The sequence below is a fragment of the Lampetra planeri genome, chromosome 30 (assembly GCF_965212315.1).
Source record: "Lampetra planeri chromosome 30, kcLamPlan1.2.h2, whole genome shotgun sequence".
In the NCBI taxonomy this organism is placed as follows: Eukaryota; Metazoa; Chordata; class Hyperoartia; order Petromyzontiformes; family Petromyzontidae; genus Lampetra; species Lampetra planeri.
In genome coordinates this window covers 11,079,477-11,092,463 of record NC_136136.1, presented here as the reverse complement: position 1 = coordinate 11,092,463, position 12,987 = coordinate 11,079,477, and the positions used below count along the sequence as shown (strand labels likewise).

At 53.4% G+C, this 12,987-nt stretch overlaps 1 protein-coding gene across 1 annotated transcript in view; it reads right to left on the bottom strand.

Moving 5' to 3' along the window:
• Positions 1 to 11,768, bottom strand: part of LOC144728965 (sprouty-related, EVH1 domain-containing protein 2-like) — a 65,454-nt gene extending 53,686 nt beyond the window's left edge. The window contains exon 1 of the mRNA XM_078608761.1: positions 10,920 to 11,768. Within this exon, the coding sequence (XP_078464887.1) occupies positions 10,920 to 10,945 (26 nt within the window). The 5' untranslated portion in view covers positions 10,946 to 11,768. The remainder of the gene's footprint in view (positions 1 to 10,919) is intronic.
• Positions 11,769 to 12,987: the final 1,219 nt, after the last annotated feature.

Sequence of the window (12,987 nt, the reverse complement as noted above, 5' to 3'; positions counted from 1 at the left end):
ATATGTTGGATATTTGAGCCACGAACGCTGGAACACAATGCCCTACTCTTTTAGAATGACGTCGCGAGAACTTTGAAGTCTACTGAAGCGGACGGGGCGTAGTATTATATATATCTTTTAAAGCAATTTGCTTATCTCTCCTATACTTTGTGCCGTTTGTTGTTGTAACTTTCTGCCCCTGCCCCTACTGGACATTTGAAAAAGAGCTTCAAAGCCCATCGGATTTCTCCAAGGATAAATCAAGTTTCCGATGCCGAGTAACCAAGGTGTGGCCTGCCACATTCCCACGGCGAACCTCCGGCAACGGGCGGCGGACGCTGCATCACAGAGCCGCGTCACTGCTCCAAGAAACGGAATGTCCAAGTTTGTTGGCGGCATGCGTCAAGAAAACTCCGCAACTACGCCGAAAAAAGGGGGCACGTGACGTTAAACTTGGCTGGCAAAAGGGGCCCATGGAAAACACAGCCAAAGTTATTCTGTAGTTTCGCCCAGCGTGGTTATTCCCCAATGCGATATGTGTTTTGGCTGCCTCTGCAACATTCCATGACTGAATATCACTCGAGTTTTTGTTTAGTTTTTTTTGGCCTGTTACAGAGAAGAATATAATTTTAATACAACCGGTGGCAACTTTTTAAGAAGCATCTTTTTTTCACCCCAAAATTTTGCCCCCATAAATTACAAAATCTGTTAGAACTGGAAATAAATATTTTCGTTACAACCCCTTTTTTGTGTTTTGTTTATTGTCCTGCACCCGCACCTCCGATTGGCATGGTTGGCTACGTACGGTGCGGAAGAGGTTCAACATACGTACATGAAAAATATTGAATAACAGCGAGTTTCTTTTCCCCGATCCTAAATACAGTAACACATCAAGTGAACCTTTTGGCCTAATCTCACTTCCTTGTGAAATGGGACTGATAGCATCAGCAACATGACCTGGCAAAAAAAAAACCAGTTCGCGCCAATATCACCGCTTGTGCAGCTATTTCTTTGAAAACGCGGACAAAGCAAAGGGCGATTCGAAACGACTGCAATTTGTTTTGATTCCGCGCATGCCGTGATTTTTGTGACGCTTTAGCGCTCTTTTGGTTCTCAAAAATACAACAAGTACAAAGAGAAACGGTTTCCGATGTAGCAACGAGCGGTGGTATTTGCTCTGCGCCGAGTACATCCGCTTGGGATTCCGTTCCGCTCCAGCTGGCATTGTTACGCTACAACACTGTATTGTACCGTGCTCACGTCTATATATACACACACTGTTCCCGGGCCACCGGAACAAAACCATCGTTTTGTTTTAATGGAATTCCACGAATGCAAAGTTTCTAGAAATTGTCCCCCATTGTGACCGTGGACCAGATATTATTGATCGACTGATGTAACCAGTGTAGCGGCTATCTTATGAGCCTTAAAATATTAATAAAATGATGTCGTAAGGTGTCTCTATGGCGTTGAATGCCAATATTAGGGCACTGAACCAATGGAATTTATGGGTTTTAGTCCCAACCCAAGGAACAGACAATTCTGTCCATTCTTAAGCGAGCGCTGCTCACTGTTCTCACGCCCGCTCACTGATTACCAGACTCAGAAAAAGGATGTTCGAAAAGTGGTCTTGCGAAAGTGGCGGCCGGGTGGTTTCAGGGTTCAGAGGACTGAGTCGGTACTGCTGCTGGCATCCAGAGTTCAAATCTGGGCAGTGATCATCCAGATTTACACTGGCTGCTCAAGTGCAGTCAGTTGATGGTTTCAGCCCTATCAACAATGACCACACAACACACAAATCACGTGAATATTTGTTTAGTTTTGTTTTTAAGACTTAATTTTGGAAAAAAAATAAAAATCCAAGTTTCAGTTATTACTGCCATGCAATGAAATCTCTACTGCAGAGTCTGCAGGAAAGTGGTGCGAGCAGCAGCAGCCTGAGCGCAGGTACGAGGTCACGTGACAGGATCTCAGAATTAGTTCTGCGGTGTCACTTTCTGCACGTCGCTTTCTAATATGGGGGACATTGCGCTGCTCCGTGACGGTTTGAAATTGAACAACTGCACGATGCCAAAAGCACGATTGTAAAAAGAAAAAATTACGAATAAAAATTACTTCACGTTATTCTCCCGTCGAGCTCAGAGATGTGTAAGCGAACGTTTAGGTGGACAAACAATGCACAGACCTCCACTCGTCACAGTTACAGGTGGTCGAGTTCTGATTAACGATGGGATGTCTCTGCAATAGACTTTGTCTGCAATAGACTCATTAGACCAGCAATCCTTGAAATTAAGTAATACTGCCTTGGGCCTGATGCCTCGAGACCACAAACACAATTAAATGCTGTGCCCAACAGTAAACAGCATTCTCCCTGTCACAGACAGGGGGCATTTTGCATACAATTTTTTCTTACTTAAAAAAATGGTCTTGATGGGACTGTTGAGTGTACGTACGGCTGCCCACAATTTACCACACCTCTCGTGATATTTTACTAGGTAAGGCCCACTGAGCTATTTCTAGCTCTTTTTCAGAAGCGACCTGGCCACACGCGATAGCCTAACAAAGTGGCTTATCACGTGGATGCATAGCAGCCAAACACTCTACACACGTGTTTCCTCATGTGGAGAGAAAAACCGAAGGGCCCAAAGAAAAATCCACGAAACCACAGGGAGGACATGGTAACTTCATATATACAGCAGCAGGCGTCAGGGTCGGGATCGAACCCACGACCTCCTGTATACCAGACGAAGTAATTAACAGCTAGCCACCGTGGCACCCCATATGGCAAACGACTTGAAGCCAAAGTGCCACAAACACAAGCATGGGTAGTGGTGGTGGGCAACCTCTGTTGGTAGCCCCCTCCTCCCTCCTCGGCCAGTGGTGAAAATGACACATTGCCACGGCAAGAGGCCATAGAGCTCAAGCCTACTGTTGACTCCGGTGATGGAATGTTGCTTGACCGCAAACTGGCATTTTAAATTCACAACTTGTCCATATTGTGAATTTAAGAGGCTGCAACGTGGGAAAAGTCTTGTACGTTGGGTGGCTAAACTTGGCCGGGTGTTGTCAGCGGTAGAGGTTGATTGACTCGGCCCATCATCCCTCCGGAGTCCCATGATATCACTACGACTTTGAAGGGAAGTCCACAATGGTTGTCCTATAGATAGACTCGCCCCCACCATAGGTATGTGGACATTCCACCACTGGCTCAGGGCTGTAAACAGGAGATGAGCACAACGCCTCAATGCTCTTTTGAGCAGTAAATCACTTTGACTTGTAATGTTGTAACCAATTCTCTTTCACAGTTGGCCACTTAATGACCTTCCGCTTTGCTGGCGAGTGTAAAAATGTCTAATGCGATAGACGTGAAAGACAGTAAAGTACCCCCATTTGCAGAAGCAGTCAATGATGCCAATTTAAACATAAGTTCAACCACAGCCTCTAACAGACTGTAGGGGCGAGTGCTGTTAGCGAGCACCTATGAAGGCCGGCACAGCACACGCGGGGATGGGTGGCCAACACCGCGCCCGGCCGCCTTTGTCTCCCTAGTGAGGATGTTACACACCGCACCAGGTACTTTTTTGAGGCTGAGTCGACCTAGCGGAGGCCCAGAACCGGTTCAAATAATCGTCACTGGTGTTGGCCATGAGTGGGAATCCAACTCGTGTTGCCGGGTTCGAAGCGCAGGCCGCTAACTGCTGCGCTACCGCTCCCCACTGCAACCACACACACGCAAGCGTATGCTAGCAACCTTACAATGACCTTTCATCCCAGGCTGTCCACATTAAGTAATTTGTACCGAGCGAGGACAGGGTGACCCAGAACCACTCACCCAAAGTGTTGCCCATTCAAAGCAAGGGACTCACTCCGATCCTTGTCCTAAGGATCTCCGGCGCAAGCCATGAGAAACATCGGCGACACCACGGCGATTAGCGTCCTGCGACATAAACCTCCCGACAGAAAAGAGCACGCGGCTGGATGATGGTGGCACTGAGCCAGGCATGATGGCAGAGCCACCGCTCGTTGGCTCATCGAAAAGGCCACGGTGAGCCACGGCGAGCCACCGTTTTATTGCGCTGTCGTTGCTTGAAAGAGTCGCCGCAATTCTTTATTCGCGACGCGGTTTGAACGTAAAAGTCCCTTTTTCCTTTTGAGAACCGCTCGCTTCGTCCGTAACAATCATCTCATTTGTGGAGCGGTCCACCCAAAGACGACCCCACGGAAAGCACAGGTGGACCGCCGCCGAAACTGCTTTTCCGCGCTTCCACAAACTCAAATTGTACCTGGCCATTTCCAGCAGTGCCACTGCAAAACATGTTCCGCGGCATCTGCCAACATAACCATGTCTCAGATTGAGGTAGGGGTGTTAGTAGTGGTGGTGGTTAAAGGTCCTTTTCATTGCCAGCACAAACAGAATGGGCTCTCTACCCAGTAAACATTTCTCTCTCTAACCGTTCTGCAGCATTGCCTCTCCACAGTCAGTCACAACAGTGTTTCGCTGCCAGCAGGCTGTACTTGCCCTCTTATCCACCTCGGCTATTTATTAATTTCGAGGTGCATTTAACCTGCAAAAAATGTGTCTGCACGTACAGTGTTTTAAACTGCCAGAAGGTAACGCAGGCCCGTGCGTGTGTCAAGTGTCGCACACTCTGAACAGACATCCACAATTCGTTGTCTGTTCAACACGGTAGTTGGGCCCAAGTTTTGTCCACTGTACGTGCAATGTGCTTTGCGTTATGGCCGATTGCGAAAATGCATTGGGCATTTTACGAGTTATGATTTGTGAAAACGAGCTAATTTCTCGTGCTGTTTAATTCTGAAAGTGCCTCCACGTGCGTACGCGATGCACATGTCAAGCATCACAGTAGGGGTTGTCACTGTACCCAGCGAGGTTCTGCGGTTGCTTAACAATAATACTACAAACTGAAATCGCAACGCGAGACATCGATGGGTGTGCAATGAACAGCGATGCGGTCTCCTGCCGCTATCGATGGCCGTACTGCCGAGCGGTTATGCCAATCTCGCCACCCAACTGGGCCGGTCTCCACGAAGCTAAAAAAGTTTGGACGCGTGTCCCGGCACCTGGTTGACATTTTCAAGGAATTATCAAAAGTGCTGCTGCTGCTGGTTGCTTCGAAGCGGACGTCAGAGACGGTGAATTAATTCACAAGGGCATGCGAGTGTGGCAGTGCCCCCCACCGCCAACCCCGCCCTCCCCCCCCAAAATGAACATACAGCACTTACTATACTTACATTGAACACAAAGTTCCTCAACCGTGTCCACCATGCCTCCATTTGTACATGAGGCAATGATGTTGTTTCCTTTCTCCACCAGACCCCGGGGCCCGCCACGCTGGCGAGTGCGGCAGGCCGCCCTGACAAATCCCTCGCCACCGATACGCTTTGGGGGGGGGGGCTTCCATCCAGCAGTGGATTGAAACGGGCAGTGCGTGATTACAGTGTTTATCCGACTCAGCGTGGATTCTCAGCTGTGTAATGGGGGGGGGGGTGTAGATTCAAATGCAGGGAATAGAAACGCCTCGTGTTTGTGTGTCAGCCAGGAGAGGCTGCCACGTACTCCTCCCCCCACCGAGGAGGAGGGGCGGTGGTTGTCGTGGTTGTGGTGGTCGTGGTGGTTGTGGTGGTTGTGTGTGTGGGGAGCGGTAGTGTAGTGGTGTGTGTGGGGGGAGTGGTAGTGTAGTGGTTAGTAGCGGTGTGTGTGTGGGGAGCGGTAGTGTAGTGGTTAGTAGTGGTGTGTGTGTGTGTAGCGGTAGTGTAGTGGTTAGTAGTGGTGTGTGTGTGGGGAGTGGGAGTGTAGTGGTTAGTAGTGGTGTGTGTGTGTGTGGGGAGTGGTAGTGTAGTGGTTAGTAGTGGTGTGTGTGGGGAGCGGTAGTGTAGTGGTTAGTAGTGGTGTGTGTGTGTGTGGGGAGTGGTAGTGTAGTGGCTAGTAGTGGTGTGTGTGGGGAGTGGTAGTGTAGTGGTTAGTAGTGGTGTGTGTGTGTGTGGGGAGCAGTAGTGTAGTGGTTAGTAGTGGTGTGTGTGTGGGGAGTGGTAGTGTAGTGGTTAGTAGTGGTGTGTGTGTGGGGAGTGGTAGTGTAGTGGTTAGTAGTGGTGTGTGTGTGGGGAGTGGTAGTGTAGTGATTAGTAGTGGTGTGTGTGTGGGGAGTGGGAGTGTAGTGGTTAGTAGTAATGTGTGTGTGTGTGGGGAGTGGTAGTGTAGTGGTTAGTAGTGGTGTGTGTGTGGGGAGCAGTAGTGTAGTGGTTAGTAGTGGTGTGTGTGTGTGGGGAGTGGTAGTGTAGTGGTTAGTAGCGGTGTGTGTGTGTGTGTGTGGGGAGCGGTAGAGTAGTGGTTAGTAGTAGTGTGTGTGTGGGGAGTGGTAATGTAGTGGTTAGTAGTGGTGTGTGTGTGGGGAGTGGGAGTGTAGTGATTAGTAGTGGTGTGTGTGTGGGGAGTGGTAGTGTAGTGGTTAGTAGTGGTGTGTGTGTGGGGAGTGGGAGTGTAGTGGTTAGTAGTGTAGTGGTTAGTAGTTGTGTGTGGGGAGTGGTAGTGTAGTGGTTAGTAGTGGTGTGTGTGTGGGGAGTGGGAGTGTAGTGATTAGTAGTAGTGTGTGTGTGGGGAGTGGTAGTGTAGTGGTTAGTAGTGGTGTGTGTGTGGGGAGTGGGAGTGTAGTGGTTAGTAGTGTAGTGGTTAGTAGTTGTGTGTGGGGAGTGGTAGTGTAGTGGTTAGTAGTGGTGTGTGTGTGTGGGGAGTGGGAGTGTAGTGGTTAGTAGTAGTGGTGTGAGTGTGTGGGGAGCAGTAGTGTAGTGGTTAGTAGTGGTGTGTGTGTGGGGAGCGGTAGTGTAGTGGTTAGTAGTGGTGTGTGTGTGGGGAGCGGTAGGGTAGTGGTTAGTAGTGGTGTGTGTGTGGGGAGCGGTAGTGTAGTGGTTAGTAGTGGTGTGTGTGTGGGGAGTGGGAGTGTAGTGGTTAGTAGTAGTGGTGTGTGTGTGTGGGGAGCGGTAGAGTAGTGGTTAGTAGTGGTGTGTGTGTGGGGAGTGGGAGTGTAGTGGTTAGTAGTGGTGTGTGTGTTTGGGGAGTGGTAGTGTAGTGGTTAGTAGTGGTGTGTGTGGGGTGCGGTAGTGTAGTGGTTAGTAGTGGTGTGTGTGTGGGGAGTGGTAGTGTAGTGGTTAGTAGTGGTGTGTGTGTGGGGAGTGGGAGTGTAGTGGTTAGTAGTGGTGTGTGTGTGTGTGGGGAGCGGTAGTGTAGTGGTGAGTAGTGGTGTGTGTGGGGAGCGGTAGTGTAGTGGTGAGTAGTGGTGTGTTGTGTGTGTGGGGAGCGGTAGTGTAGTGGTTATCGCGTCGTCGTCCCTACATCAATTGCATCTCACGGCTACCACCGCCTTCAGTGATTATCTAATCTAGGTCGACTTAAATTTGTAACCTGCTGCGGTGTGTTAACATCGCCACTAGGGAGACAAAGGCGGCCGGGCGTGGGGCTGGCCACCCCCACACCCTCGTGTTTTCTCACTCGCAGCCCTTTGCCCCAACAGTCTGTTTCAAAGGCTATACGGGTGATCTTTGTCTTGTGGTTTTGGTGGTGGAACGAGCGGGGTTGGGGTGTACGTGCGGTGGGGGAAGGGGTATTGTGGCTGTCGTGGTTGGTGGTGGATGGTGGTGGGTGGTTGGTGGGGGGTGGGTGGTGGTGGGTGGGTGGTGGGGGGTGGGTGGTTGGTGGGGGGTGGGTGGTGGTGGGTGGTGGTAGTGGGTGGGTGGGTAGGTGGGTGGGTGGTGGTGGTGGTGGGTGGGTGTGTGGTGGTGGTGTGTGTGGTGGTGGTGTGTGTGGTGGTGGTGTGTGTGGGTGGTGGTGGGTGGGTGGTGGTGGTGGGTGGGTGTGTGGTGGTGGTGTGTGTGGGTGGGTGGTGGTGGTCGCTGTTGAGACAGCGGCACGGATGTATAACGGGCCTGGGCATTTATGAATGAAAAGCGGTCAAAAATAATGCTGGCACCACAGTGACCACACTCGCAAAGACCGAGAGACTCCCCCGTGGTCTTATTTCATGGGCTGGGCGCTGTTATCGCGAACACCGAAGAAGGCCGCACACGAGGGTTGTGGAAAAGGGTGGGGGGGGGGGCAACACTACGCCCGGCCGCCTTTGTCTCCCCGGTGTCGAATGTTTTACACGCCGCTCCAGGTGGTACTCGTTTGAGGCCGAGTCGACCTAGGGGAGGCTCGGGACTGGGTTTCGTATATTGGGCAGTTTTTGTTGGCCGCAACGCTGCCGAGGGCGCGTCATAGCGCAGTGCGCTAACCGCTGCGCCACCGCTCCCACGCACCCCCTCACACGGGGAGACACACGCACTCACACACGGGGAGACACGCACACTCACACGGGGAGACACACACACACTCACACGGGGAAACACACGCACTCACACACGGGGAGACACGCACACACTCACACGGGGAGACACGCACACACTCACACGGGGAGACACACACACACTCACACGGGGAGACACACACACTCAGACACGGGGAGACACGCACACTCACACAAGGAGACACACACACACTCACACGGGGTATAACACACACACACTCACACGGGGAGACACACACACTCACAATGGGAGACACACACACACTCACACGGGGAGACACGCACACACTCACACGGCGAGACACACACTCACACAGGGAGACACTCACACGGGGAGACACACACACACTCACACGGGGAGACACACACACACTCAAACGGGGAGACACACACACTCACACGGGGAGACACACACACTCACACGGGGAGATACACACACACTCACACACTCCCACGGGGAGACACTCACACACTCCCACGGGGAGACACACACACACTCACACACTCCCACGGGGAGACACACACTCACACAGGGAGACACACACACGGAGAGACACACTCACACAGGGAGACACACACACTCACACGGGGAGACACGCACACACTCATACAGGGAGACACTCACACGGGGTGACACACACACACTCACACGGGGAGACACGCACTCACACGTGGAGACACACTCACACGGGGAGACTCACACGGGGAGACACACACTCACACGGGGAGACACGCACACACACGTGGAGACACACTCACACGGGGAGACTCACTCACTCACACACTCACACAGGGAGACACACAGACTCACACGGGGAGACACGCACACACAGGGGCACACACTCACACGAGGAGACACACACATACTCACACGGAGAGACACACACACACTCACACGGGGAGACTCACTCACTCACACAGGGAGACACACAGACTCACACGGGGAGACACGCACACACAGGGGCACACACACACACGAGGAGACACACACATACTCACACGGAGAGACACACACACACTCACACGGGGAGACACTCACACGGGGAGACACGCGGCCTCCATACTAATGGGGCCGCCCTGGTACAGTGCGCGCGTGTTTCACGGCGTTCTTTTGTCGAGAACATGGAGGGCATTTCCAGGGGAGGGCCGGGGGGGGGATGGAGTCGGAGGGAGGATGGAGTCAGAGGGAGGAGGATGAGGAGGAGTAGGAGGGGGGTGAACGTTAAATGGCCGTCACGGCCACGGCCCGTTGCGTTGCGGTCCTTGGGCGCTCTCCGCCGCAGCGGTGGCGAGAGACGCCGACTCCGGCACGGCGGCGGCGGCGCGTTTCATGAATGGACTCCTCCTATGCTAATGAGAGCGATTGATAAAAACATGGCGGGTTCTCTGGGCGGAATGGCGGCACCTGGCGGCCCCCCTCCCTCCCCCCTCTTCCCTCGCCGTTCTCCCGCCCCTGGGCATGGAACCAGAGAGCCCGCTCAGACGATCCCACAAGACGTGTCCCCATCCCTCCCACATCCAGTCCCTCCTCCTGCTCCTCCTGCTGCTGCTGCTGCTCCATCTCCAGAGCCACCTCTCGCCCTGCATCAGGGGTCCCGCTCCAGCAATGGCCGGTTTTCGTTTTTTTTCCGTTTTGAGACATCTGCCGTCCTGGGAACTCACTCAGCCTCGCGAGGACTCTCTTATCCGTCTCCCCCCCCCAGGTGATTGTAAAACCCGCAGGTCTCCTGGCCCACGGGCTGGTGACACCATCCTGGCTTTCTTCAAAAGCGAACCAACAACCTCTGCCACACGCGTGCGTCCCATTATTGAGAGCGGCCGCTCAACCCGTCCCAGGAGTAACAATTTACATCTCTAGCTGAAATCTCAATCCTGGGAAATCCCGACCTCTCCCTGGGTCATCTCCACGTGTGCCCTCTTAGCAATGCAACCCGCCCTCCTTCCTCGGTCCTCACACTGGGAAACACTGGGAAAGCCTTTTGCCCTTCTTTGCAAGCACCCCCGAAACACGACGTGCCCAGCACACGCACGGCCGTGTCTGAGGACTCCACGGTGGCCCAGACGAGAGAGAGAGAGCGGCATTGAGAGGGGGGGTCTGTTCGTGGGAAGGAAAGTTGTTGACGAAGGGAGTAGGGGGAGGTGGATGGTGCAGGGGAGCTCGGAGAGTGTAGGTGTTGGTGGATGGAGATGCCGGAGGGAACGGGACATGGGCCGCGTGGTGATGCGTTGGCAACGCTGTGCGCGTTGGTAGGAGGCGAACGAGCTGCGTAGATGGCGAAGGATGTGGTGAGGGATGTGGTGAGGAATGAAGGGCGGAGGAGGGAGGTAAACAGTTGGATGTTGTGCAGGATTGAAGAGACAGATGGGAGGAAATGACGGGCGGTTCTGGACTAACGAGACAAACATTGCAGTGGTGAAGGATTTTTGACGAATGATGATGGGAAGGCAAGACGGAGAATACGAGAGGTTTCTGGATGGACGAGGTAGTGGATGGACGGGTATTGATAGAGCAGGTGGTGGTGGTGGTGGTGGTCAGAGGTGGTGTGGGGAGGTGGAGAAGGGGGCCTCGTCCCTGCCACTTACTCGTCTGGGCGCGTCTCTTCGCTCATCTTTCATGTCCTCGGAGCTGGCAGCAGCGTCACACGCATCATGTCGGCCCCTCTCGCGGCTCCCCGCGCACTCCACCCTCCAAAACCCCAGCAGACGACGAAGAGGAAGAGGACGAAGAAGATGATGATGATGTAGATTGTGGTAACGGTGGGTTAGAGGCGAAAGCGAGAGGAGAGAGTAGCAAGCCCGGCTCGTGTGCCCGCCACTCACATCCTCCTGCTGCCCTGTGTGTGTGTGTGCCCCGTGTGCGCACGTGTGTGTACGTGCGCGCGTGTGGCTAATGACAGCTACATATCTGTACGTCGATGTGTGTTTTTGTTATGTATGTAATAGGCGCGTGTGTGTGTGTGGTGGCGAGGAGGTTTGTATATAGGAGACGTGTACGTGCGTATCGAACGACGAGCCCGAAATTTGCGCGGCGAGGATGGGTACGCGTGCGTGTGCGCGTGCGTAATATGTATCGTGTGTGTGTGTCCCGTACGTGTAGATGCCTATCTATAGCCGTGAATGTGTACCACCAGTGCGTCCACGAGTGTTGGTATGCGATACGGCATCGCCTCTACAGTATATATCGATGCGTGTATCAATGTGTAAGATCCTATGGCTAGCGGTCGTAGTGTCGACTAGAATACGGTATCTCTACAGCGTCTATAATACACACGCGTGTGTGTGTGTACATACGAGTAGGTTGTATGTAACACAGAGAGCCGTGTGTGTGTGTCGCGCTTGAGTATCCACTGCCCAGCACGCTCGCAATCCACGACCCCTCTGCCTGCCCGACTCGTGCACAATCCGGCGGCTGCTGCTGCACCGCGAGGGAGGGGAGGGGGGCAGGGAAGGGAGGAGGGGGGGGGCAGAGGGGGGGGGGTTGGGGCTTCCGAGCGGAAGCCAGAGCGGAAACGGACCGCCTCACCGCGTTGTAGCCATGCGCGCCGAGCCACCCCCGTATGTAGTTCTACACCCACCCCCCTCCCTCCCTCTCTTCCATCCCCTCCATCCCCTCCCTCTGCATTCTCCACTGTGTTGGTAACTGCGGCCACATTGCCCCTGCTGTACTGTTGTCACAGCGCGTGTTGTGCCGTGTGTAGGCTGTGCTGCCTCTGTTTTGCAATGCGCTGCCCCCCCCTCTAATACAGACGGCCCCTTGCTAAACTAAAAGGCCCCACTGAGCTACGTAGTAGCTGCTTTTCAGAAGCGAGCTGGCTATCACGAATGATAGCTCAACGAAGTGGATTATCCAAAATACTGTAAAACGCACGTTTCTAGATGTGGAGGGGAAAACCGGAGGGGATCTGCAGAAAGATCCACGCGACCACGGGGAGAGAGACGCGCACACTCCAAATATACAGCAGCAGGCGTCAGGGCCGGGATCGAACCCACGACCTCCTGTGTACCAGGCGAGGTAGTCAACATCTCGCCACCTTGATCATGATGAGAGAGAGAGAGAGACACGCACACTCCAAATATGCAGCAGGCGTCAGGGCCGGGATCGAACCCACGACCTCCTGTATACCAGGCGAGGTAGTCAACATCTCGCCGCCGCAGCGCCCATGCGGCCACTGCAGTCCCTCTGCATCGCGACGACGTCGATGTCGTCCCGTCTCCAACAGAGCCACACTCGCATCCCAACCTCTCTTCGTCGTGTGGGGCACGGCTCGCTTCCCAGGCCACCTTGACCATCGCGTGAACGTGTATCGTCATGTGTATACCGTCTTGTTTCAGACGAAGTGAATGTCGCTTGAGTCGAGTACAAATTCTCCCACATCGCATAGCAGCCGGAGCTGTGACGCTCGTTCGTTCAACTTCTTTCCCACCGTACGTAGCCAACCGTGCTAATCGGCGGTGCGGGGAAGGGAAAACATTGAACGAAAAGCAGCCGCATTTTTAAAGATAATGCGATCATCAACCCCGGTCTCAGGGCTCTCGTCTACTGCACCATTATCTCGTTGATCACTAACCAAATCCAGATCGCTCTCAAGTCCTAAAACACACTACTCAGGTAAATGTGTTGCTGACTGCTACGAAGTTTGCCGATGGGAAC